Genomic DNA, 26,189 nt, shown 5'->3' with positions numbered 1-26,189 from the left:
TCACAAAGCTTGAACTGTCAAAACGCAATAACTCGGGCTGGCTGTAAAAAGTATTTTCATTTAACTGCATCACAATTTATGGAAGTTCCAAAGGCTCATAAAAAGACGTGGCTCTTGAAGGCTGTCATTTCTCTCAGCAGCATATTTCAGAATAAAACCAAAATGTACAGCGCATCTTCTTGAGTTAGTATTTTTCATAAATGTAGTTGCATCAACAAACACCTTGACTTTGGTATCACCAGTACCATCCACAGGATTTGTATTCAAACCTAGAATGCTATTTTGATGCGACTACGTGGCTTGCTTTGAAGTGCAGGTCTCTGTTTCAATGCAAATCATTCCCCAGAGCAGAAAGATATGGGAGGACGATGTGGGGCTATAAAACAGGTGACGTCACAGGCTGTCTTTAAACTGCCAGCAAGTCTAGCAAACAAGTAGTTAAAGAGGATAGGTAAAGGTAATCGAGAAAGAGAGGCGCTTTGGTTAAAGAAAAACCAAGGCCAGCTTCAGAGCGTGGAGATTTACTGAAGACACATTATGTGTGAAAGGACTCTGTGGGAAAGATGTACGTGAGCTACCTTTTGGATAAGGACACCAGCATGTACCCGAATTCTGTGCGTCATCCCAGCCTGAATTTGAATCCACAGAATTTTGTTCCTCCTCCGCCGCCTCCACAATATTCGGATTTTACAGGCTATCATCACGTACCTGGAATTAACTCTGAGCCTCACCACAGTCAGCCAGGGGGTACGTGGAGCCCTGCTTATGCACCTGCCAGGGATGACTGGCATTCTTACGGACCTGGGCCAACAACGTCATCTTCGAACCCAGGACAGATAAGTTTCAATCCTGCTGATTTTAACCCTGTACAACCCCCGGGTGCTGCTTTACTTCCTCCCCCCATTAACACTTCAGTAGCACCCCTATCACCAACCTCGCAGAGAAGAAACCCGTACGAATGGCTAAGGCGGAATGTTCCGCCGAACAGTACAGGTAAGACAGTTGTAATTAAAGCTCATTTTCCTGGTTCTGTATGCATCATCTGAAGTGCGAAATAGTAGTGGAAGCAAATAATACTGTATTGTTGATATGGTGAGTTAATTAACATGTTATAAATCTGCGTTTTGCAATACTGAGACGCGAATGGCGACCCTGGACGGGACGCCAGTTATTGGCATTTTATGAACTGTTGGTAAAACAGCTTTATTACAAATATTGTTTTGTTGCAGATACTTTGACTCACATTTAATATTGCTGATTAAAAAAAAGTCTGCAAATGTATAATTGTTTTCACATTTATTTTCCAGATGACCTAATCTTATCAGTTACTTAACGAGTTGAATTTACGTTTTTAAGACATGTAACACTAAATCCGCTCAAAAAGTGACGTGCGAAATAAAAAGCGATGCCACACGGGGGCCGTTTTGGTTCCACAAAGAACCATCCATATGACATCTTCTTTAAATTACTATGAATAGATGGTATTTTATAGAATGTAACTGGGTCCCTGATTTTAAAAGAACCCTTTTTGCAGACAATCACACAAGCTATGTCCCGGTCGTTTTGATCGCTATGTATCCTATTTATTAGGCATTAAAGAGTTCTGTTTTATCCACGTATTATGAACCTTTTCAAAGCCCCCAAAACTAATTTCATATGTAAAGAAGTCTTCCCAGAATGCAATGGTTCTTTGTCGAAAAATGGTTCTGTGAGAAACCACACAATCTAGAGCCTTTGTAGAACCAGTATTTTTAAGAGTGAACGGAGGAATATTATTTCACTTAAAACCTCAAATCGATCAGGAAGACGACACAGTTTTGATAAATTCCATTTATTATGGTATATTAATTGCATGTGTCAAGAGAGTTTATGAAATTAATTTTAATACAGAATTTCTTTCTTTCTTTCTTTCTTTCTTTCTTTCTTTCTTTCTTTCTTTCTTTCTTTCTTTCTTTCCCGTGACATTTACCAGCGTGTTTCAAATTTATTGCTTGAAAGAAATTTTAAATCATATTAGAAGAATATTATGCCTAATGGCAATGTGTGGACATATTCCATATACAGTATTTTTCTGGGTAATTTTTTCAAAAAGTGATTGACGAACACACAGCAAAGCAAGACGACCTGTGCCGTGTTGGTTCTCTTACACGTTTCTTAACATATTAAGTGGAAAATGGACGCTTCTTTAAAGGTGCTTTATGTTATTCAATGCCTTTTATTATGTCTAAAATCAGGTGAAGTATATACAGAAAGTAGTAGCAATAAAAATAATTTTGTTGTTATATACCATAACGTTTAAGATTTTAAAATTCAGAATTCCAGGTATCGTGTATAACCATAATTAGCTGACAAGAAATAATTATAATACGGGGAACAGTGTTAATTTTTTCACCTGATAAAGAATATGTGTTAAATTATATTACAGAGACGGAGACAGGAAAAAAGTAAAAAAAAAAAATTATTATAACAGAAAATAATCAAACAAACAAATAAATAAACGGTGTCAGAGTGGTTCTTATAGAGAGATGCCGTAGGAAAAGCAGTTTTAGTTTCTAAAGAACCATTCACATGATGGACCCAGGAGGAACGTTTTATTTAGATTAATTATAGACTTCATAAATAATCAGAAATAAATGATAACAGATTTGTAGAAAACCAAAGGGTTCCTGATTTTAAATGCCGTATGCAGTAGAACCTACACAGTTCGGATTTTCTTGATTTAAACTCTCCTGATAGGTAGCCAATATTAAAGACGTCCGCGTATTAGTGACCTTTTCAAAGCCCAAAGAACAATTTGCTTATATAAAGAACTCTTAACAAGAATTACTTTGTCAAAGACAGTTCTACGAGGAACCACACAACCAAGTTAAGCGCCATTTTATAACAAGCATTTTTAAAAGTGTAGCTGACTAAATGAGCTTGATGACTGGGTGGTCTTCTCTCTTATGTCAAACGTCTTGTCTTTTTATGTTCCGGTGTATCGGTGCTTTTCAGAGACTTGGAAATCTACACCCAATATAAATCTATTATCGTTTATGTCTAATGGCAGCTGTGGTCCATCTCTTCAAAAAGTACCCGATTTCGCTCCGTTATAGCATGTACATTACAATGGAATTTGAAAGACTCGCCCGACGAAAATCCAAATGAAGAAAGTTTCCAAACACTTCAAAAGTCAAACTGTGTGCTTGGATGTGCGGGCTGGTGTGTGTTAGGGGGCTGGCTTGTGGAAGTGCCCCACAGGATAAACCTAAATGTACAAGTCTGTGAGACTTGTCATGCAAATTTGAATCATTTGTACTTGTGTGGTAACTGTGTGGCTTCAAGCGCTTGGAGTGTTTTTACTGTCCTTGCCCATTGTCCCTTCAATGTCACGAGGCGGGGAACATTCGCACAATACCGTATCTTTGATGTCACCTCTCCATCCTCCAAAAAGCGGCGTTTAACATTCCCCCTCTAAAACGTGCTTCATGCTATTCGCCTGTTCCACTTTTACATGAAAAATAATCCTGAATTTAAAATTGAGCTGGAAGGCAAAGTGCGTTAGACACATTTTAATCTGTTAGCAATATTATAAAAAGCCATACTTTTTCCTTTTAAAAATGTATTCATTGCAAACAGTGATGTGGAATTTGAATTCTTTAAGAATAACATAAGTTTAACATTCTTCAGATGAGATGAGCAAGTACTGAATTTAATGAGAGACAGACAGTAGAAAAAACAGAAGGAAAAGAAAAGCAAGAAGGAGAAGAAGAGATGAACACGAGTTCCATAGATGAACAGTTCCCGGGTTCCTGTTTTTAAACGGACTCTTGCTGCAATGACACAGGCTATAGTTTACTTAATCTGTTAGTATCGCGCTAGGTAACCTAATATACACTACATGTCTCTGTTTTGTCCACATACTAGAACTTTTTGAAAGCTCAAGGAATGTGTTTCATAAAAAACTCTACCCAAAATTAAATGGTTCTTTGTAAAGTAAAGGAACTATGAGGAACCACACAAACCAGTAACGTGCCATTTTGGAACCACACTGAGATTAACAGTTCACATCTATCATCTATCTATCTATCTATCTATCTATCTATCTATCTATCTATCTATCTATCTATCTATCTATCTATCTATCTATCTATCTATCTATCTATCTATCTATCTAGGTTTATTAAATGAAATATTTAAGTCAATCAATGCTTATAACATCCATCCATCCATCCATTTTCCAACCCGCTGAATCCGAACACAGGGTCACTGGGGTCTGCTGGAGCCAATCCCAGCCAACACAGGGCACAAGGCAGGAACCAATCCCGGGCAGGGTGCCAACCCACCACAGATGCTTATAACAACACTGTTTAAAGTTCATTAAGAGCACTTTATGGTTCCCTATTGGGTTGTGTGGTTCCTTGTTGAACCAGTGCTTGACATTCTGTGAAGATTTCTTTGCATATGAAGTTGGTTCTTTGTGTTTTGAAAAAGTTCCTAATATACAGGGAAATAAATAAATACATCCATTATCCAACCTGCTATATCCTAACACAAGGTCACGGGGGTCTGCTGGAGCCAATCCCAGCCAGCACAGGGCTCAAGGCAGGAAACAAACTCTGGGCAGGGTGCACACACACACACCCACAGCACACAGGGACAATTTAGGATTGCCAATACACCTAACCTGCATGTCTTTGGACTGTGGGAGGAAACCAGAACACCCGGAGGAAACCCACGCAGATACGGGGAGAACATGCAAACTCCATGCAGGGAGGACCCGGGAAGTGAACCCAGGTCTCTTTACTGCAAGGCAGTAGCGCCACCCACTGCTCAACCGTGCCACCCACATACATACATAAAATCTGAAATGTTTAATGTATGGTAGGCTAGAAGGATGTTAACAGATTAAGAAAAACTGGATTTGGCCTGTGTTATTGTATGCATTAATAGTCCTTTAAAAATCATGAGCCATTGATATTTGACAAATCTGTTTGGGGTTATTTACTCTATGGACACTGTTAACGGACTCAAATGGATACAAGTCTTTTCTGAAATCATCGTGCAGATGTTTGTTTCCCCTATGGCACCTCTCTAAAAAAACCCCTCTGGTATCTTTATTTCCAAGAGTTAAGACAGAAAACAGCCCAAACAGAATTCTTAATAAATAAAGGTACCAGAGTGATTCCTCAGGGTTATGCCATATGAGAACCATTTTCTGTTCTCTAAAGGACCATCCATGTGAGGTTTCCAGAAAGAATATTAATTTATTTACAACCTAAACAGATTCCATAATTAGCTATGATAACACATTTGCGAAATGCCACATTGTCCCTGAAATGACTATTTTAAAGGACATATAAGTTCAGGTTTCCTCGATCTGTTAGTATCACGTTAGATCAAATTTAAATTAAAGATTTCTTTTTTGACCACATATTAGGAACCTTTCCAAATCCCAAAGAACCAGTTTCACATACAAAAAAACCCTTCCCAGAATGGCATGCGTTATCTATCTATCTATCTATCTATCTATCTATCTATCTATCTATCTATCTATCTATCTATCTATCTATCTATCTATCTATCTATCTATCTATCTATCTATCTATCTATCTATCTATCTATTATATAGTGCCTTTCACATCTATCTATCTATCTATCTATCTATCTATCTATCTATCTATCTATCTATCTATCTATCTATCTATCTATCTATTATATAGTGCCTTTCATCATCTATCTATCTATCTATCTATCTATCTATCTATCTATCTATCTATCTATCTATCTATCTATCTATCTATCTATCTATCTATCTATCTATCTATGTGTTTGTATGTATGTATTGAAGTGAATTGCCATTTTAGAACCATTATGTTTACAAGTGAGGACATCAGCCCATTTCAGAGCTCGGCCACTCACAAAGTCACACTGGAATTAATTTCAGAATCGCCAATTAACTTAACATGCACCTTTTTGATAATATAGGAGCAATAAGAAGTCAAGCAAAATGACACCTTTTTATTGGCAAACTTAAAAGATTACAATATTCAAGCTTTCAGCTCAGGCCCCTTCTTCACGCAAGATGTAAGAGGCCTGAGCTGCCTCAAAAGCTTACATATTGTAATCTGCTCAGTTACCACTAAAAGGTGTCATTTTGCTTGACTTCTCATTGCACCCATAATGTTTAACACTGTACAACACCCTAGTACTATAATATATGAGGAGGAAATCCGCAATGGAACAAAAGCCATGTGACGGGAGGTGACCGCACACGACAACATTCGGGCACTGAGTGCATGAGGTTGCAGCACTGGCCGCCGTGTTGCCCCAACAATAATCATATTAGTTATTCTACCATTAAGCACAAACACCATTGCTATTATGTCCCAGAATAAATTGTTAATGTGGAGCGTCATATGCTGGACGCTTACTTTAATCAGGCGCCGGGAATGCTTTCTGTTCAGTTGTTGTAAAACTTTAGTTTTCTCTAGATAACCTACTTAAACTTTAATTTATAACCATATCTCGGTTAGAAAGACCAAGTTTGCATAGCAATTCGACATATTTAACGTGTATTTATCTCAGCATTAATGACTTAAATTATCAGATTGTTTATAATCTGTGCAAACCTGAACGCTAAAAGAAAGAAAATTCAACATCGAAATTGTATTTCAAGAGGGAAATATCAATGTATTAAAAGTTACAATAAACTAAAACACTACAATACGAAGAAGAAGATGCACCACAATACATTATCAGGCGGACTATTTTTCGATGACCGTATAATTACACCAGTTTGCAAAGTTTTCTTTACGTTATTAACGGTTCTAAATTAGCTCTTGCGTGGAATATATGAAACAGTTTTTTTTTTTTTTTTTGGTCTTTGAAAAGGTTCTTAATATTTGGGAAAAACCGAAATCTTTAATTGGGCGACGTAGCAGGATACTACTGTAAACAAATCATAAAATCCTGAACTTATAGGCTGTTATTGTATAAGCATAGCTCCTTTTAAAATTATAAATCCATTGGTAATTAACAAATCAGTTATCTGCTGGTCATGGTTATTAATGAAACCTGCAGATATAAATAATAGAGATTCCTGCTGGAACGTTAATGTGGATCGTTCTTCTGGAAACCAAAAACGATTCCCCCATGGCATGGCTCTAATGAACCACTCTGGCACCTTTATTTGTAGGTGTAATAGAAAGACAGAAATAAAGCTGCATTCGAAAACACTAAACTAAGCGTACCGTTCATATTCTGTGTTGTATTACTAAATGTACCTGAAATACAAAATACTTAAATTGTCCACTATAATTCTCCATCAATTCCCAATACCGTGCACTGTCTCATCTTCCTTTACACTCAGCTTCTTTTGTTGAACCAATATATAAAAGTCATTAATAGCAGGTTACCGTTTTATTATTATTATTATTATTATTTGCGTCAGATTTAATGTTGGTAACAGCAAACATTTGATCCCGTAACTATTTTCATGACTGATCGAAAAATACTTACGTTACTTTTCTTTTTCGCAGAATCGTGAACGTCCCGGTCTGGAGGACTGAAGGTTTACATGATGCGCACTAGTGCGGTTAACACACGCATATTGATCTCTAAATATGCACGTCATATTATTATTTTTATGTTAAAATGAAATACAATACAATACAATATAATTTATTTTTGTATAGCCCAAAATCACACAAGAAGTGCCGCAATGGGCTTTAACAGGCCCTGCCTCTTGACAGTCCCCCAGCCTTGACTCTCTAAGTCAAGAAATGTACTGTATTTAGGAAGAAGCAGGTATTTCAATGTCTTGGTTATCTGAAAACGTAAAGGACAGAAAAAAAAATAATAAATAGGCGCCTCACAACCCGAAAGAAAATTGGTAAATTTAATGATTTGATAAACACTATTTTTTCACTCAGAATGTTTACCTGTGACCGTCCTTCATATTAAAATGTGTACATTCATGTCTTCTTTAAATGGCTGCCGCAATTAGAGCCTTAACTTCAAGCAGATTTTAGTATATTTTTTGCAGGATTTACGAATTTATATCAAAGTTTATAAAAGAAAGAAAACAAAAAAGATATATATTAGACAATCGATGAGCACAGCAAGCACAGAATTGAAAAGGCAGCAGTGCACTTAAGAGTGGTAATGCAGTTTAAAAGCAACTATAAAAATTTATGAGAAAAATATATATAAATATAAAATAATAATGAAACAAAAAAAATAATAATACTATACGTAAGTACATAATATGTATTGGTAAAACAGATTTATTTATTATAAATTAATTTATAATAAATTATATATTATAATTTAATTATTTTATTATTATTCCTCCTTGGCTACTGCTCAAATTTGTATTTTTGTTGATAGCCTGATTATTATTATTATTTTTTTTTTAAAAATATACGTTATATACATATAGGCATAGCAGAGTTTACACACACATAGATAGATAGATAGATAGATAGATAGATAGATAGATAGATAGATAGATAGATAGATAGATAGATAGATACTTTATTAATCCTAAGGGGATATTCACATCGGCAGCATACTGATAAAGAAACAATATTAAAGAGTGATAAAAAATGCAGGTATAATAGACAATAGACCATTACTTTCACAGTATTATACTGTGTCATATTACTGTATATTACAACAAAACATTCAACTATACAGTGACTTCACAGTAAACTGGTCCACAAAGTTAGTCTGATGTAGCAATGCGCTGCTTTTGAATTGCAATAATTTCCTCATATTTTAGATGGTGAGTATATTATATATTGTAATTCAGTATCCGGTAATTAACTTCAAATTTACTGAAACAATTTCAGTTAAAAAGCGAAAAAAAAAATGAAATGTCTAGCCAGTCTGCTACTAATCGATTTGCTGTCAGAAGCACAGACCATCATTTTCACCTATATATATCAATACAATATCATCGTTTACTAACATTACTTCATGTTGTCTGGTGGAAAAGGGAAAAATTGCTTTTGTGATGTAGAATGTTTACAGGATCGACAGTTTAGAAAAAAAAAACACATAAATCAGATTCAATAACCTGACACACACACACACACACACACACACACACACACACACACACACACACACACACACACACACACACCTTCAGCACACACAGAAATACGAGTTTGCTAGCAGCCAGTAAGTTTTTGTTTCTCACAGAGCAGAGGTGTCGGTGTCATCAGGAACAATTTAGGTGTGCAGCAAGGGGCGTTCTTTATGCAAATGTTCTAACTTTATGCAAATGTAGATTTCCCAGTGTGACTTTTAAACAATATAATTATTCATAAAAATAAACACACGAATTGAAAAAAAAAATATTTTGAAAGGTGAAACTTTGTTTAAATTAAGTTTTATGTGAATTTATCTATTTAAAATAATTGTTTTAACTATTTATTGCATTCATTTTTAAAATGTGAAAGTACACAGTTCATTTAATATATTTTTACGTGACTTTTTTAGGCAGTGTCTTCGTCCCCGTGGTTCTCTTTGTGAATGAAACTTTTCTAATGTTTGTATGATATCAAAGAAGTTTCAGTCAGTATCCCTGTAGCTATGATTTCGGTTTTAATTGTCATCTTGCCATGCATAGAAGTGAAACGCTATGAAAATACACCAACTCAAAATGCCCCACAATGCAATGCGTACCCGTCCCATTGTATTTTTTAAGTAATTTGCTTGTGATAGAAGATGGTGCTGTGATTACACGATACAGTATTTTACTGTGAAACTTAAATTATATTTAATGTTTCTAGATTTAACGTTTAACTGAAGATTGAAAGCTCCCGCTGAAAATAAATAACTTAGAAAGATTCAGAACATTAAAAAATAAGTATAGCAATACACAACGATATATGCACAAAAAGCTAAGTAAAATTTCAAAAGCACACACATGCTTTTCAAAGATATGGCAAATCTACATTTGTAACAGGATTACGTTATCAGTTTTATTCGTGCCTGAAATGTCCATCTATATATGAGTTATAAATTATGTTAAAGGATATAATGTAAGGATCAAATGGAGCCATACTTCACCCGGAGACATTTTTGACCATGCAGTGACTAACAGGTATAAAGTCATTGCGGAAATTTTGGATTTAATACTTATTGAGTTCTGGACAAAGCAAGATTTAGTTAAGTATCGCTCTCAAAGACCAGATAATTTTAAAATCGCAATAGAAGGTAAAGGCTTAGACAAATAGTAAGAAATATTTGCCAAGTAGTGAAAAAAATATCTCTGAGTTTCGAAGGAAGTGCCCAGAACATGAGAAATTTGTCAATGCATTTTTAGCATGGTATTTAACGTTTGGGTAATCAGTTGGTGATTTGATGATACAAATTATAACGTAATGCCTGAAATGTATTTTATATGCCTGGCCAAATCCAAGGCAACATATCACCAATGATGTCTGACCATCATTACAGAATGCTAATCGTCATCCAGACATTTCTTGTTTCCTTTTCAAGTGTGGAGTAAGGTAGTTGTCACTTTAGTTTAGATATCTGCAGTACAGTTCGTAGGCAATCTGCATGTTATTGAAATATATTACATTGATGTAACATGATGTAAGCCAACTGGTGTTTTTTGTTATCCTACTGCTCTGTTGTCAACTAGCTGTAGTTCAATAATCCACGGACACATGTTGCTACCTTCCATTTATGTTATTCGATTTTCTGTGTGTTTATGTGTACTAATGTAGAATTTAGTCGTGTTTAATATCTGTACTTGCTCACCAGAGAACCTGTCACAGCGCTCTGAGCCTTGCACTCAGTGAAGAGCGCTATGCAAAAATAAACTGAACTGAACTGAATTGGAAATAAACAATAAAAGTACAGTGATATATTCCAAGATTCTCACATTTTTATTATTATTATTTTTATTTGTGTTAATGCCCTATTTCATGAAATGTTTATAGACTCTTAAAAGCTGGCGTATAATGGGTACGTGAATTAGAGTTTTGTCAGCATGCTGCAGCTTTAGTTCGTAATGCACCCACACCAAGGACCGGCGCGTGGAATAACTCCGCCAGAGTCAAAGTACATGTTTGGCACCCATTAACCGGCAGCCACTGCATCCCCACCTCAGCCCACCCCACACATACCGTGAAATTTATCACTTCTAGGCATGCTACTCTTAATTCACATATGAAACATATTGCTGTAAGCTGTACGACATTCATTCTCTGAACAACGGACAATTAATTAATCAATCACCCAATCAATAAATACATATTTTACTTTTGGTAAAATATAAAACAATCGAAGAAAATTAGTTTTAAATTAATAAATTGCAATTCAAATGTTTAAAGTGAAACTCATCTCTGACGCTTGTTTAAACACCTTTGTTCGCTTCAAACTTTGTCCTGCAAGCTAAATGGCTCAGTGCAGACGTGTGAAGCAAACTTAAGTGACTTACTGTATGTCGCTTGTGACTGACACCTTAAACAATAAGGAAAATTAAGGAAATTTTACAAAATGACATAATCAGCATACTGTATATGTAATGCGATATACATGTGAATTGATCTGTCAGAAACACTGGGGCTTTGGAGAGCAGAAATTATAAACTACAACACCAACACAACCAACAACACAACAACAACAACAACAACAATAATAATAATAATAATAATAATAATCTTCAAACTAGAGTAAAATAAGAGACACAGACATGGCAAAGTAAAATTAATCAGAACTGCAACTGTACATTTTAAAGGCACTGCTAATTCAAAGTATAAGCATCTCTCAAATGGGCTTAACCAGGGGTCCTCAATCACGGTCCTGAAGGGCCGCAGTGGCTGCAGGTTTTTGCTCCAACCCAATCGCTTAATAAAGCAGCACTTATTGCTCAAGTAACACTTCTTCTTCACTTTAGTTGTCTCGCTTGTTAAGATTTTGAACCCTTTTTTCATATTTTAGTCTTAAACAGCTGTATTCTCAGTTTTTAATTGCTCCTAATTAGCAATAACAGGCAAATGACAAAAGAGACCAGCATTTCTCCAATTAGCTTGTTACCATTTACACCTCTGTGTGTATTTATCTCGCACTATTGGGTTTAATTAAACATTTGGTAGGAAAGTGAAGAGAAAAAAGTGAAGGACTGAGAAATACTCATCCATGTTAGCCTTCAAATCATTTGGCTGATATCCTTAGAAAGGGGAAGAAAATCCAGGATATAAGAATTACCTGACATAGCAGAGTTAAAGCACTAACAAGCCATGAAATTAAATTATTGGCAAGAATTGCTTTCTAATTAAGCAACTGAGTTAGAACAAAAACCTGCAGCCATTGCAACCCTCCAGTATAGGGTGGTCCAGATCTAAATATGCAACTTTTAACGCAATGCAATAATTGAATAATTAGATCTGGACCACCCTGTAGTGTGACTGCGGACCCCTTGCCTTAACACTAAAACATTAAATTGATTTAAAGATTGTATTCTTCGCATTTACTCCTTCTCCTACCAAGCTAGAAAACAAAACAAGTTCTCCATAACAAGAAAAACCGATGCATTGTATTCAATGGATAATAATATTGCAGTATTTGTCAGCAGCTACATGCCTGAGATCAGGTGCTAACCCTCAACTACCCCCCCAATTATATTGATGACTTTAACCGTCACAAAACATTTTAGAAAAATGGAAAATTTCTGGTTATCTAGGATTAAAATCATATTTACACAGCTTTAACAAATGCTAGAGACAAGAATAATACATTGCTACTACATATTGTCAAGTTAGATATTTACAAATATTATGAACTGAACAGTTACATAGTTTTTTGAAAGATATTTACACTAGCATTTGTGTGGAGCCTTCAACAGATTTATAAGGAAAACACAAGAAGGAAGTGAAGTGGGTACTTTAATTTATTTATTTATTTTTCTTGCCCCATTCATGTTCTGTTTAACAGGCAGCCTGGGCCTGTGTGACACTGAGTTATCCTCATTACCTTCCTTATTAATTGTAACCTTGAGATTTTTTTGAACATCAGATTAATATACTGTACAAGCTTGTATTTCTAAAACACGCTCATGCAGAAATTCTCAATATTTTTCATTGTCTTGGAAGATTTTTCAAATTTAAAATCTCCATTTTATTCCTAAACAGAAATCTTCAAGCATTAAAATGTATGTAAATTTAATGTACCCACATGAAAATCCTTTCTATACATTCATTAAAGAAAACATTTATTCTGCATGCTATTTCATCCATCAATCCATCCATTTTTTTAATCTGCTTATCCAGAGCAGGGTGGCAGGAGGACTGAGCCTATCTGAGGCAGGGGCAAAACCTGGGCAGGGTGCCAGTCCATTGCTGGCTAACCACACATGCAGTTGCATACATCAGGGCCAATTTTTAGCTTTCATCATCTGATATTCCATAGCGATAGCAATCATTGTCAACCTCAGGAGAAGCAGCATATTCTTGGTTTTTGAACATACACATTTTGTTTAAATTCCTTAGTAAAGTCAACAGAATCTGCTGTTAATTCCTTCACTTGTGTAGAAAGACAAAGGCAGCAGCAAACCCCCCAAGATGCTTTAGTGTGGATTTAACAGTCTGGTAAGGAGACATCTACAATCCACAAACCCAGTGGAATGATTAATGTCGGGCTATGTCCATATTATTAGGTTTTCATTTTAAAAATGCAGACATTAGTCTCAGTTTTCGCCTTTCGTCCACACTACCCTCTCCCATGTCTCTGAAAACAGAGACTTTTGAAAAAAGCTTTCCGGTTTGTAACTCTTCTTATTTAACAAATTAAAAAAATAACTACAATCACCATCAAAACAGTTCCCTTCTGAGTTGACACACAGCTGCATACGATTCTGTCAACTTTCAAAGCAATTCTGCGGAACATTTTCTGAAAGGCTGTTGAGGATCTTCGTCGTTTTTGTATTCATATCTTCTACCAGCAAAAAATGGCTAACCTTTGACCATCGACTTGTGCCATACGAAAAACATGTGCACTCTTCACCGTAAGTCTCAGTCAATAATTGAAAAGTTACCATTGCGGATTTCCTCCGTTTCACAAGAGAACTGATGTTAACTCGCTATTCACTCTTGCACTCTGACATTTTCCGAACGAGGGTAAGAAAACCTCTGTATATGAACACGAGTCCACTCGTACTGAGTGAAGCAATCGAGCTGAGCTTTTCCTCACTGTGACAAATCAGAATATATTCACTTGCCATCTGTTTGTTTCTTCACTCTTGGTTCCCGAGATATAGGGTTAGTCTTGTATTTTTTTTTTTTTTTGTGTTGGACCTCAAATTTCTGGAGGTTCCAGCTCAGCATTATGGTGTGGATATGGAAAACTGAAGAGTTTTGAAAACGCAGACACTAACGGCACTCTGACTGGTCTGTGTTTATTCCTAATTGGTCATAAGAACATAAGAAATGTCTCAAATGAGAAGAGACCATTCAGCCCATCAGGCTCATTTGTTTAGCTAATAGCTAAGCTGTTCCAATATCTCATCCATATTCCTCTTAATGGTTGTTAACGTTTCTGCTGGGCATGGAAGCAAACCGTACTCTAACATAGTGCATATAACAGGGGTTGCTTTAAGTGGCGCTTGTGGTGTTGCTTACGTGTATGCATGTAAATTGCTTTTTGAAGAATCTGAATGCTACATACATGAACAAGAGGCACATAATTTACCGGTCAACACATGGATGGTGGTGTGACCATCCCATCAAGGAAGACAACTTGCTCTTCCTGATTCTGCCAATGCCCAGTGCAGATGAACAGCTTTGTCAAGTTAGTCCCGATAGAGATAATTTTGTAAATGATTTGTCAACACTGGCATGTATGGAGATTGTTTTCATTTAAAAATGCCATTTTTAAATGAAAGCGTAAAAGTGTGGAAATAGCCTCAGTATGAATGTGTTTAATTGTTCACCTACTGTAACTATTTATATATATATAAAATGCTAATGCCTGTCCATCTGTCACACAATTACTCACGAACGCATGGGTCTGGAACCTTAGCCTTGGTCTTAGTAGAAAGTGTATGACCTTATATGTTCTGGAAATTCAAAATAATTTAGGTGCTGGCAACCTGGCAGGTAGAAATGTTTGTTGTAATTACAGTAAAGCACAGTCCTCACAAGCCCATCTATTGATAATTCAGTAGCCATACCACCTGCACTGCAGAACAGTGCATCAACCTGCAGTTAAGCATGTTCGGACCCAGCCAATACTTGGGTGGGAGAACATCTACAAAAAGCTTGGGGTGCTGCTGGAAGAGGTGTTGGTAAGGCCAACAGAGGGTGCTTACCCTGTGGTTAAAGTGCAGATCCCAGTATCCCAGTGCAATGATGGGGATACTTGTGCTGTAAAAATGGTGCTGTCCTTGAGACGTAAAACCAAGATCTTGACTCTCTGTGGTCATAAAAGATCCCTGGGCATCCTTCATAAAGAGTAGGGTGTACGCTGATGTCCTGGCTAAATTGTCCACTATGGCCTTATCATTTTGTTCCCCTAATCATCGTTTGTCTCTAATTAGCTCTCATCCCTTCACCACCAAACAGCTGTTGTGTGGTGAGCATGCTGGCGCAAAAATGGCTGCTGTCACAACATCCAGGTGGATGCTACACATTAGTGGTGGTTGAAGTGGCTCCCTAGTCACTGAAGTGCTTTGAATTGAGAAAAAATGCCATGTAAATATAAAGAATTAATATTATTATTCTCCAGGATAGAATACAAACGTGTTCAGAATTCCTAATTAACTGTATGTTCTTACCTCTGTAAACCATACACTGAGAATTTACTGTTGCTTACATTTAGCTTTTTGTACCGTTTTATTTTAGGTCTTCAGTTTCAGGTGTTTTACTAGAATATACAAAATTACTTCCTGCCTGAAATTTTTATCCCTAATAATAATAATAATAATTATTATTATTATTATTCTTTACATTTATATTTTCATACTACTCAAAGAGCTCTCCATGCATGGAAGAATTGGGACGCAAGCCCATGAACTCTTTACTACGACGCAGCAGCGCTATCACTGCACCACCTGCATGGATTATTAATAAAAAGCTGAGATTACAAAATGTCGGTTAAGGAAATGGATAGATGAATTTTTCTCTCTTTCTGAAAAGAACAAAAAATAAACAGTCCTGAATATTCAACTTGTTATCTGAGCAAAGGACTGGCCAATACTTAAATTGAAATGCCAATAATTGTGATTTTTTTTTCCTCGTTTAAGAACATTTATGACCACTAAAAATGTAATGAAAGGGATGAACAACACTTTAGAATTATTTTATCAAACGTTTCTTACTGTCTTGTATTTGGTTTTCTTTAATCACAGTATCTCAGTGTGAAATATGTCTTCAATAAAAGCGCACATCTTGCAAACACCATAAAACTTGAACTTTAAAGAGTCATTAAAGGAGTTCAATGCTTGAAAACATTTGATCTGAATGACACAAGATCTTAGAATGAAGGCCACCAATGACCTGTTCATCTCTTTGTCCCCATACTTTCACCCTGGAAATCTGAAAATGCCACAATAAATGTCTTTTTAATTTTAGTGAAAAGTCAAGCAAAATGACACCTTTTATTGGCTAACTAAATTTTTAATTTTAATTAAATTTTTAATTTTAACTCTTTTTAATTTTAGAAGCACAGAGGCTTAAATGGTGGTTAACCTTATCTTGTATTCCATTTCTTCCAAATTGCTATATTTAGGATAAGTTCGATCAATAGCTTGTCTGGTTTAAAAGTCTTTAGGACTAGATATGTCATCACAGTTTCTTAGATAAACAAGACAGAGAATGATAAGGAGTTAAACAAGGCAGGAGTTGAGACCATTACTTCTGCTTAGCATGACCATTAGAATTAGGTGTGATTTCACAGGAGCCACTGATTATGTGAAACTAATTGTATAATTTGTCACGTTGACTGGGATGTCTCCAGAAAATGTTTACAAGACGTATTCACCCTGATACAAAATACATTTATTTGTCTTTCCATCATTAATCTCTATGGGTAGAAGAAAATGTCCTTTAACTGGCTTAAAAGTCTTAGAATGTTGGAGTGCTTTCATGAGTTTGTTAGGGTGGCCTAGTGGCTAGTGTTTAGGAATGTCAAGAACAAGGCTACAGGTTCATTCCCTACCTTTAACTCATCATGGCTGACTTGCTTTATCAGAATCAGAACCACATGTTTTGGTCAAGTATGCACACATACAAGGAATTTGACTTGGGTTTCTTGATGACTCCTTAAGTATATTTACATGACAGACATACACACAATTAATATGTACACATACAATATACACATATGCATACAAAGAACAAGGTAGTGCAGGTAATATTGAAATGTACAAACATTAACTATCTTTAAGAATATTGCGTGATATTGGGAGGTGCCCATGCTGAGTAAGGACAGCCGAATTAACCATTTGATGGCTCATGGAAAGGAATTGTTCTTATATCTGCTTGTTTTGGTGTAGTTTAGTCTATGACGCCTGACAGATGATAGAAGTTCAAAAACGTTGAGGCCTATATGTCGCTTCATGACTCTTGTACCCATAAAAGTGAGTGCCATTGAGCCTCAAACCACAGACACAGTAATGCCCAACATGATTTTGGGATGAAATAAAAGATGTTTATTTTCCTAAGACACCTTTAAATAATCACCCATATAAGGATTAATGAATTAAGGACAATACAGAACAAAATAAAAAAGGTTTTCCTCATTTCATCCTCCAATGAGTGTTGCCCACTGCCTCCTGCTGCTGACTCCCTGACGAGAGGCAGTGGGCTCCTGGGAATGCTTCGTGCTACAGTGTTTTCTTCTTGGAAGCACTTCTGGGTCATAAGGAACGCAAGGAGGTCTTCACTCGAAAGTGCCCTCTACTGGCACCCAAGGACCCAGACAGGGTTGAATTTCCAGACTCCAATTCCCAAGCACCCCTGGTGTCCAAACTGGGACACCTCAAGAGGACCACTGCCACCTGACATATGGGGAATGGTACTGTTCCCAGCTTCCAGCTTCCATACGTCCTACAATTATATTATTCCAGCTGGGTACAAAGTTGTTTTCTTGCCCTATCGGCCAGCTTGTCTGTCCTTCCATCCTGCCTTCCCATCTGGGCAAGAAATTATTTTCCATCTTGGCCGGGATGCCTGTCCGTCCTCTTGGACACTTATACTCTGGACTAGTACAGGTCCTGTAAGGTGGGAAGACTGGTGCCAATGGTGTTTTCAGCAGACCTGTAGCCTATTCTTGTCATATTTAGTTGCTGATTTAAACCACACTGTGAGGAGTGAGTTGAGAACAGACTCAGTGATTGCTGTGTAGAACTGACTCAGCAACTTCTATGGTAGTTGTACATCCATAGCTGTGCTTTTTGTATTATTATGGGGTCTATTTTGGTCTTCCGTGCTAAATCCCAGGTGACTGTATAGCCTAGAAATGTGAAGGTTTCCACAACGGACACCTCATTGTTAACTTCGGAGAGGGAAGGTAATACTGGGGAGGCCTCTCCTGAAGTCCACTGTCATCTCAACAGTTTTGAGTATGTTTAGCTCCAGATTATTTTCAGCACATCAATGCTAGCTGCTCAACCTTCCTTCTGTTTGCAGACTCATCACCATTTCTGATGAGCCCAATAATGGTTGTGTCATCCACATATTTGAGGAGCTTAACAGAGAGGTCCTTAGAGGTTCAGTCATTAATATAGTGGGAGAAGAAAAGCACAGACAGCACACAGCCCTGGGGGGACACAAGTGCTGATTGTACAGGAGCTAGAGGTGAAATTTCCCATTTTCACCTTCTGTTTCCTGTTTGTCAGGATATTACTAATACACTGTGTGATAAAGGCGCTTTATTGGTACTGACCCGACACAGACTGACACCAGAGGTACTGGTAAAACAAACAAAAAGTCTTTATTTTCTCCTTCAGCCATGGGGCACGTCTTCCCTGTGTCCCATAGGCCATACACAGTCCCCAAAACACACACAAAGAAAAATCACCCAAAATCACACTCTTCTCTTCTTCTACTCCTCCCAGGGCAGCTTCGTCCTCCTCCTCCCAACACTGGCACCCTGAGTAGTGGCTGCAGGCTCCCTTTATACTCCACCCAGAAGTGCTTCAGGTGGTAATTAACCTCAATTAGGCTGCACTTCCGGGTGTGGCTACGTTGCCGCCCATAAGGGTTCAGGAAGCCTTGCAGCTCCCCCTGGTGGTGGCCACGGAGCCCAACCAGGATGAGCTCCGGTGTTCCATGCTATGGGCCCCGATGCAACCCAGGGGGGCTGCCACCAAGTGTTCCGGGGGATGTAGAGTGCATCCCATGGCTGCTCCCCCGGATCCAGTATAAAAGGGGCGTCCTGGCCGGGCATGTGTTCTAGCCGTTCACCACAGCTGACAGGAAGAGGCAGGGACAGAAAGCTGGGTGAGCTTAGAGTGGAGGAGTTCCTGGATGATTATGTTAAATGCTAAGCAGATGTCCACTAATAAAGTCCTTGCTTAGTCCCTGGGTTATCAAGATGTTGCAAGATGTTGTGCAGACCCGGTTTGATTGCATCATCCAATGACCTGTTTGCTTGGTATGCCAAAAAGAGAAATATAATGTCTGTCAAGTGAGCTAACATCAGTCTCTCAAAGGCTTTCATGACCACAGATGTCATACATCAGGTCTATAGTCTTTCAGTCCAGTTGCGTGGGATTTTTTAAGATTGGTATGATTGTAGCTTGTCTGAGGGATAAGGGAACTTCACACATCAATAATGACTTGTTGAAAATCCATGTAAAGACATGATCAGAACAGATCTTTCCTTTTCTCAGATCAAATCAAATTCAAAGATGTCTTAAGCACCTCTAACTTTACTCTCATAAATTTTAACAGGAGGAAAAACCAGAACGAAAGATAAGTACAGAGTGGTTTATACAGATCACCAGCGCCTGGAGTTGGAGAAAGAGTTCCACTACAGTCGATATATTACGATCAGGAGGAAAACGGAACTGGCAGCAACTTTGGGTCTCTCTGAACGACAGGTTTGTCACTCACTTTATTCCACTGTGTCTATATTGTCGAAGATCAAAATGTGAAATTCTAGCAGGGATGAAACAACTGAGAATGTCATGTTAGATGACTGTGTAATGACTTTTTCCAGCATAGTTTCACATGTAAAGTATTGCAAATTTGCCACTTTTCTCCATCCATCCATTCATCCATTTTCTGCCACTTATTCAGGTCCTGGTCAGCAGTCTAAGCAATGATGCCCAGATGTCCCTCCCCCCTGCAACCTTCTTCAAATCCTCCTTAGGAATACTAAGGTATTCCCAGGCCATCTGATAGATATAATCCCTCCAAGGTGTTTTGGGTCTGCCCCAAGGTCTCCTCCCAGTTGGACCTGCCCTAAAAACCTCTTCAACATCATCCATAAGGCTTCCTAATCAGATACCCAAACCACCTTAAATGCCTCCTTTGAATTTGTCGGAGCAGCATCTGTACTTTCAGCTTCTCCTGAATTGTTTAGGCTCCTCACCTTACCCCACACTTAAGCTGAGCCCAAACACCTTGTAAAAGAAGCTCACTTATGTCACTTGTATCATGATCTAATTCTTTTGGGCACCACAGACATCTGGCAGGAACTGACAGGCTAAGCAGAGCGAACAGTAGCTGTTGTGGTAGCAAAAACTCGGGTGTGGGAGGAGTTTGGTCAGGTCATATGGAAAATGACATTTGGTTGGCCTTGAAGCAATTCTGACAAACTCTGAGACGAATCAGGAGGGGGCAACAGTGCTTCACCTGTGCAGTTTTTTTAATAGGGATGAATTGCTGCTGAATTCACCTAGGGCTATAGTCAAGTGGTGGATGGAGTACTTTGAGGATCTCCTAAATGATATTAACTCACCTTCCTTTGAGGAAGCAGAGTAACTTACCCTGTAAGGAGACTTGGAGGGGGATTCACCCATCACTGGAGTTAAGAAACTCCTCAGTTACAAGGCTCTAAGGCTGGATGATATTTGCCCAGAGTTATTAAAGGCATTGGACATTGTTGTACTGTCTTGCCTGACACGTCTCTTCAGCATTGCATGAAGGTCAGGGGCAGTGCCTCTGGACTGGCAAACTGGGTTGGTGGTTCCTCATCTTTTAAAAGAGGAAAAGAGGGTGTGTTCCAACTTTAGAGGGATCAAACACCTCAGCCTCACTGGGAAGGCCTATACTAATGTTTTGGAAAGTAAGGTCCGGCTGTTGGTCAAACCTCAAATCCAGGAGGAAAAATGTAGATTTTGTTGCAGTCAAAGAATACTAGACCAGCTTCTAATCCTCATAATCATTCTGGAGGGTTCATGGGAGTATGCCCATCCAGTCTACATGTGTTATGTAGACTTGGAAAGTGCACATGACTGGGCCTCACGGGATGTCCTGTGGGAGGTGCTACAGGAAATGTGGGCTATTTGGTCCCTGTACACCCAGAATGAAAACTTGGTTTGCATTGCCAGCAACAAGTCTGACTCATTTATGGTGAGTGTGGGACTCTGTCAGGGCTGCCCTCTTTCCCTGATTCTGTTCATAATTTTTATGGCAGAGCAAAGGAGTGGAGAATGTTCACTTTGGTGGCCTCAGTATAGCATCTCTGCTTTTTGAAGATGACGTGGTCCTGTTGGTTTCATCGGTGTGATGTCACACATGCACTGGGGAAGTGGCTGGAATAAGGATCAGCAGTTCCAAGTCTGAGGTCATAGTTCTCAGCCAGAAAAGGGTGGCATGCCCACTCCTGGTTGAGAATGAGGCTGTGTCTCAAGTGGAGGAGTTTATGCATCTCGGGATCTTGTTCACAAGTGAGGAAGAAGGGAATGGGATTTCAACAAGTAGGCGGTAGAAGTGTTCACAGTTATTAGCCAAAAGGCAAAGCTCTCGATTTACAACTTGATCTATGTCCATGTCCTCACCTTTGGTCACAAACCTCTTTTTTAGATGGTCAATAAGGTGCTTCCTTATGGAGCTGATTTTCATGTGAAGACTTTCATAGGTACAGCGAGTTTAGCTACAATCTTGTCAAATTTTTCCATTCTGTCATGGTACATAAAACATGCAACATCAGAAAGACAAGTTTCTCTTCCATATATCAAGACCAACACATCTGTGTTCCTAATTCCTCACACCTGCTTTATATGCTACATATTTCCACACTAAAGCTCATCCCAATGACCAAAAATACATCTATTTAATTTTGTCAGGATGATTTGCAGACTGGTTAGACAGAGTCTCTGGGTATTTCAGACTACAGGACTGATCATCATGCAGCAGTCTGCGACAAAAAATGCCTGGAAAACTCATTTAATATATCAAGGTCTTAGTTTGACATCATTTCTGGTTGAGCAATATAACATACTCGGGCGACAAGATCAGCACAGCAACAGCATTTGTTTCATGTGGCATCCCCATCAACTAGTAATTGTGTAATGTGGTATCGACTTAACCCACACTTCCTGAAAATTTTCACCAAGTATGCATCCTCATCTCCCTTTGCTCTGGCTTCCTTATAAATGTTCAGAAAATTAAACAAACAATAAATACATCCCGAAGCCGCAAAAAAGCAATAGACATTTCACAGGACTCATCACATCCCGGTCATTGCCTCTTCCAGCTTTTGCCATCGGGCAAGAGATACAGAGCTATGAAAACTAGGACAAACCGCCTTAAAAACAGCTTTTATCCGAAAGCAATCATGGCCCTGAACTCAGAATAAAACTGCTCCATATTATTTTACCAATGTGCAATATAGACCTTAAGTCAACAAGTGCAATTTGTATATTTATTACTATTCGGTTTGTTATTATTTTTCTCTCTTCTTGTCTTTTTGTCTTTTTAACTCTTATTCCTCACACTGAGTCGATTGCACCTTCAATTTCGTTGTTCCTTTGTAAAAAGTGACAATGACAATAAAGATCTATCTATCTATCTATCTATCTATCTATCTATCTATCTATCTATCTATCTATCTATCTATCTATCTATCTATCTATCTATCTAAATAAATAAATAAATAAATAAATAGCTGTTGCGCATTTAACAGTTTCAAATATTGAATTCTTCTTCCTTACAGCAGGGAACCAGGTTAACCTTCCACCCAAGTTTGCCCGTATTCCACATGATCCTTCACCCCTAATCCGGTGGTCTGTCACAGATGTGAGTTTGGGTGTAAAAGTAACTCCCATGTGGAGGACAGGTCTCAGCAAGGGTTTTCAACACTCATCTATAAGAGACTGTCAGAATCACACTGGACATTTCATAACCCTGCCATTTAAAAAACAGAATAGGAGAAGGAAGGGGGTTTTGAATGGAATGATTACATGTGCTGCATTGAAAACTATTAAAACCTCACATTTAGTCAGGCTGATTTGAAATTTCAAATTAGGTTCAAATTGGCAATGAGTGAATCCTGTTCAGTGACCTACATTTGAAAAGCAGACTCCAAGGCAGGATAACGGATGACCTACAAAAAGGAAAACATGAACTTTGCCATCTTTGCAGTATTGTGTGTTATCATGCTTCTTTGTAATTGAAACTTATTGCAAAAAACTGCAAACCACGCTGAAAACCACAAAATTCACATTTAGTTGTTATTCATTAACTGTGTTATGGGACCACATAAATACAACTTAAAGTGTTCATTCAAAGCTGAGCATTTCTTTCTATCTAAGGCTATAAAAAGGATTTTGGTAATTTCAGTGGCATGTTTCAGTAATATTTTCAAAAGAACATGCAAAAATACTCTTAATTTTATCTCTGTCATTTCTCCATCATTTGAAAATTAATGAATTAAACACATAAAACTGATACATTAATATTAGACAATAAAATTGATCAAAAAAGAACATTGAGTTAGTTAGGAAAAAAATCAAAAGTTATTGCATGTACAATTTAACACAATCCCATCTCTCATATCAGCAGTCCTAAAAACCAGGGTCAATGTTTATGGAGATATACATGATGGTCATCTTCTTCTTCTTCATTCAGCTGCTCCCGTCAGGGGATGTCACAGCGGATCATTTTCTTTCATATCTTTATGATGCTCATAAAACTCTAAGTATGGAAAAAAATAGTACTAATAAAAATAAGCATTTGTTCTGGTTCCCTAAGGAATGCCTACATCTATCTATCTATCTATCTATCTATCTATCTATCTATCTATCTATCTATCTATCTATCTATCTATCTATCTATCTGTCTGTCTGTCTGTCTGTCTGTCTGTCTGTCTGTCTGTCTGTCTGTCTGTCTATCTGTGTTGCCATACTTACTGTTGGTGTGTTTAGTAACAGTGTTAGTTGAAAAGTAATTAACTTTGTAAACTCCTGCTTAATTACAGATAATGTTAGTCATATACAAATTAATTCAGATATGTAAGGATTAAGGATCATAAATGAGTACTCACTTGTACAGTTTCTCCAGTTCCACAGTAAGAGCTCTGTCACAATATATGACATAGCTACACATTCTGAACAAAAATACATTTAATTTTAATACTATTTTCAATACATGCATTGTTTTGTTTTTATACTTTATTTATTTACTTGTTTATTTATTTATTTATTTTTATTTTCCTTCAGGTAAAAATCTGGTTTCAAAACCGTCGAGCAAAAGAAAGAAAAGTAAACAAGAAAAAAATGCAGCAGTCCCAGCAGGCCACAACAACAACCCCTACACCCCCAGGAATTGGAGCTGCTGGGACAGTGGGGATGGTCAGCAGCAGCAGTGGACTGGTTTCTCCTCCCATCCCAATTACTATTAAAGAAGAGTATTTGTCTTAGTCACATTCTTCAGGACAGCAGAGCAGCTCCTACTCTAAGGAAGAATTTCATATCATTAAAAAAAAATTCAACTAAAGAAACACAAAAAGAGACCCTGCTATTGTTGCTTGCTAGAGGTTTATAAAATAAATAAATAATTATTAAAAAAATAGTTAGAAAAAAAAGAAATGTGTACAGAACTCTGTGGGATTCAATTGTGTTCTCTTGTAGTAATATTTTCAAAATGCTTTTCTTTCTTTCTTTCTTTCTTTCTTTCTTTCTTTCTTTGAAATTATATTCTCATATATTATTCTTTTTGAAAGATATACATGTATATGTTTTAAATAAATTGTATTAAAAGCTTTATGTTGCTTACCTATTTTAATATTTTTAGAAAGGAAAAGGAGGGTTAATGTGTTGTCCTAAAATCAAGCTGAATCTGCCAAAATGTGTATGAAATTTGTTTTAGTTAAAAATGACAACAGTGCTATTTTCATATTTCTTATCATTCATTAAATTATGTTTTCAGTCTTGTTTTTGCTTATAGTGTTAATGGTGGCCATTCACAAAATAATGTATGTAAAATTAATAGTAATTGAGAAGTATTGCTCATCCGCAAAGACAGCTATGATAATTTGTTTAAAATTTCTTTCTTGGCTGAATAAAGGTGACTCACGTCATTTCGCATGTAACAGCGCTCAACTAAAATTGGGTAGAAAAAAAAAAAACTAAATAAATCAACAAGTTCATCATACATTGTATATGGTTTAAAAAATATTCCTTTCACATTCCAAACATTCACACACATCTCAAGGTTATGGACAATTTCATGTTTGTCCAGTGTTGATGTGGGCGCAAGAGTGACTGGACTACACTGAACGGGGACCTATAATCAATGTTGTCAAGATCCTCGAAGTCGCTGATAAAATCAATGCAGCGACATTCTTTTATCTTATTGGTGAATCACATGCTCAGGATCAGTGGAAATGAAGGGCAAGTGCATTTAAGAGCAAAGCCAGGAAGTGCTTTTTTAAGCAAAGAATTGTGGTACTCTGGAACAAAGTCGTGGAGTTGAAGCAGAAACCTGGACAATGTTTAAGAAAAATCGAGAAGAGACACTGCAGGACAGTTTAGGTATTAGCTAAACAAACGGGCTTGATGGACTGAATGGTTTCCTCTTATTTGTCAGATTTCTGCAGTTTCAGTTTGTTTTTACTTCTCTTTTACTTTTACTTCTCTCCATGTTACTGTAACTCTAAAAAATGAAAAACACTTAATGGACTCTGTAACAATTTGATTTGTTTAATATGCACTCATTTGATCCATGAAGAAGTGTTGCAGTATAAGCAAAAGCACAGATAGATAGATAGATAGATAGATAGATAGATAGATAGATAGA

General features: G+C 37.3%; 1 protein-coding gene across 1 annotated transcript; it reads left to right on the top strand.

The window, feature by feature from the left end:
- The first annotated feature begins 421 nt into the window (after window positions 1–421).
- Window positions 422–25,436, top strand: cdx1b (caudal type homeobox 1 b). Its single transcript, XM_028812540.2, has 3 exons — window positions 422–993; window positions 19,896–20,044; window positions 24,611–25,436. The coding sequence occupies exons 1-3, from the start codon at window positions 564–566 to the stop codon at window positions 24,809–24,811; spliced, it is 780 nt and encodes a 259-aa protein (XP_028668373.1). The 5' UTR covers window positions 422–563; the 3' UTR covers window positions 24,812–25,436.
- The last annotated feature ends 753 nt before the right edge of the window (window positions 25,437–26,189 follow it).

Source organism: Erpetoichthys calabaricus, chromosome 11 (assembly GCF_900747795.2).
Source record: "Erpetoichthys calabaricus chromosome 11, fErpCal1.3, whole genome shotgun sequence".
Taxonomy (NCBI): Eukaryota; Metazoa; Chordata; class Cladistia; order Polypteriformes; family Polypteridae; genus Erpetoichthys; species Erpetoichthys calabaricus.
The sequence above is the reverse complement of the archived record's forward strand: the minus strand, read 5'-3'. Positions and strand labels throughout refer to the sequence as shown.

Bases quoted from the DNA above. Each gene is read 5' to 3' on its own strand.
- cdx1b (XM_028812540.2), top strand. From the start codon at position 564: ATGTACGTGAGCTACCTTTTGGATAAGGACACCAGCATGTACCCGAAT. The intron at 994-19,895 runs GTAAGACAGTTG...AAATTTTAACAG, and splicing joins TGTTCCGCCGAACAGTACAG to GAGGAAAAACCAGAACGAAA. The intron at 20,045-24,610 runs GTTTGTCACTCA...ATTTTCCTTCAG, and splicing joins TGGGTCTCTCTGAACGACAG to GTAAAAATCTGGTTTCAAAA.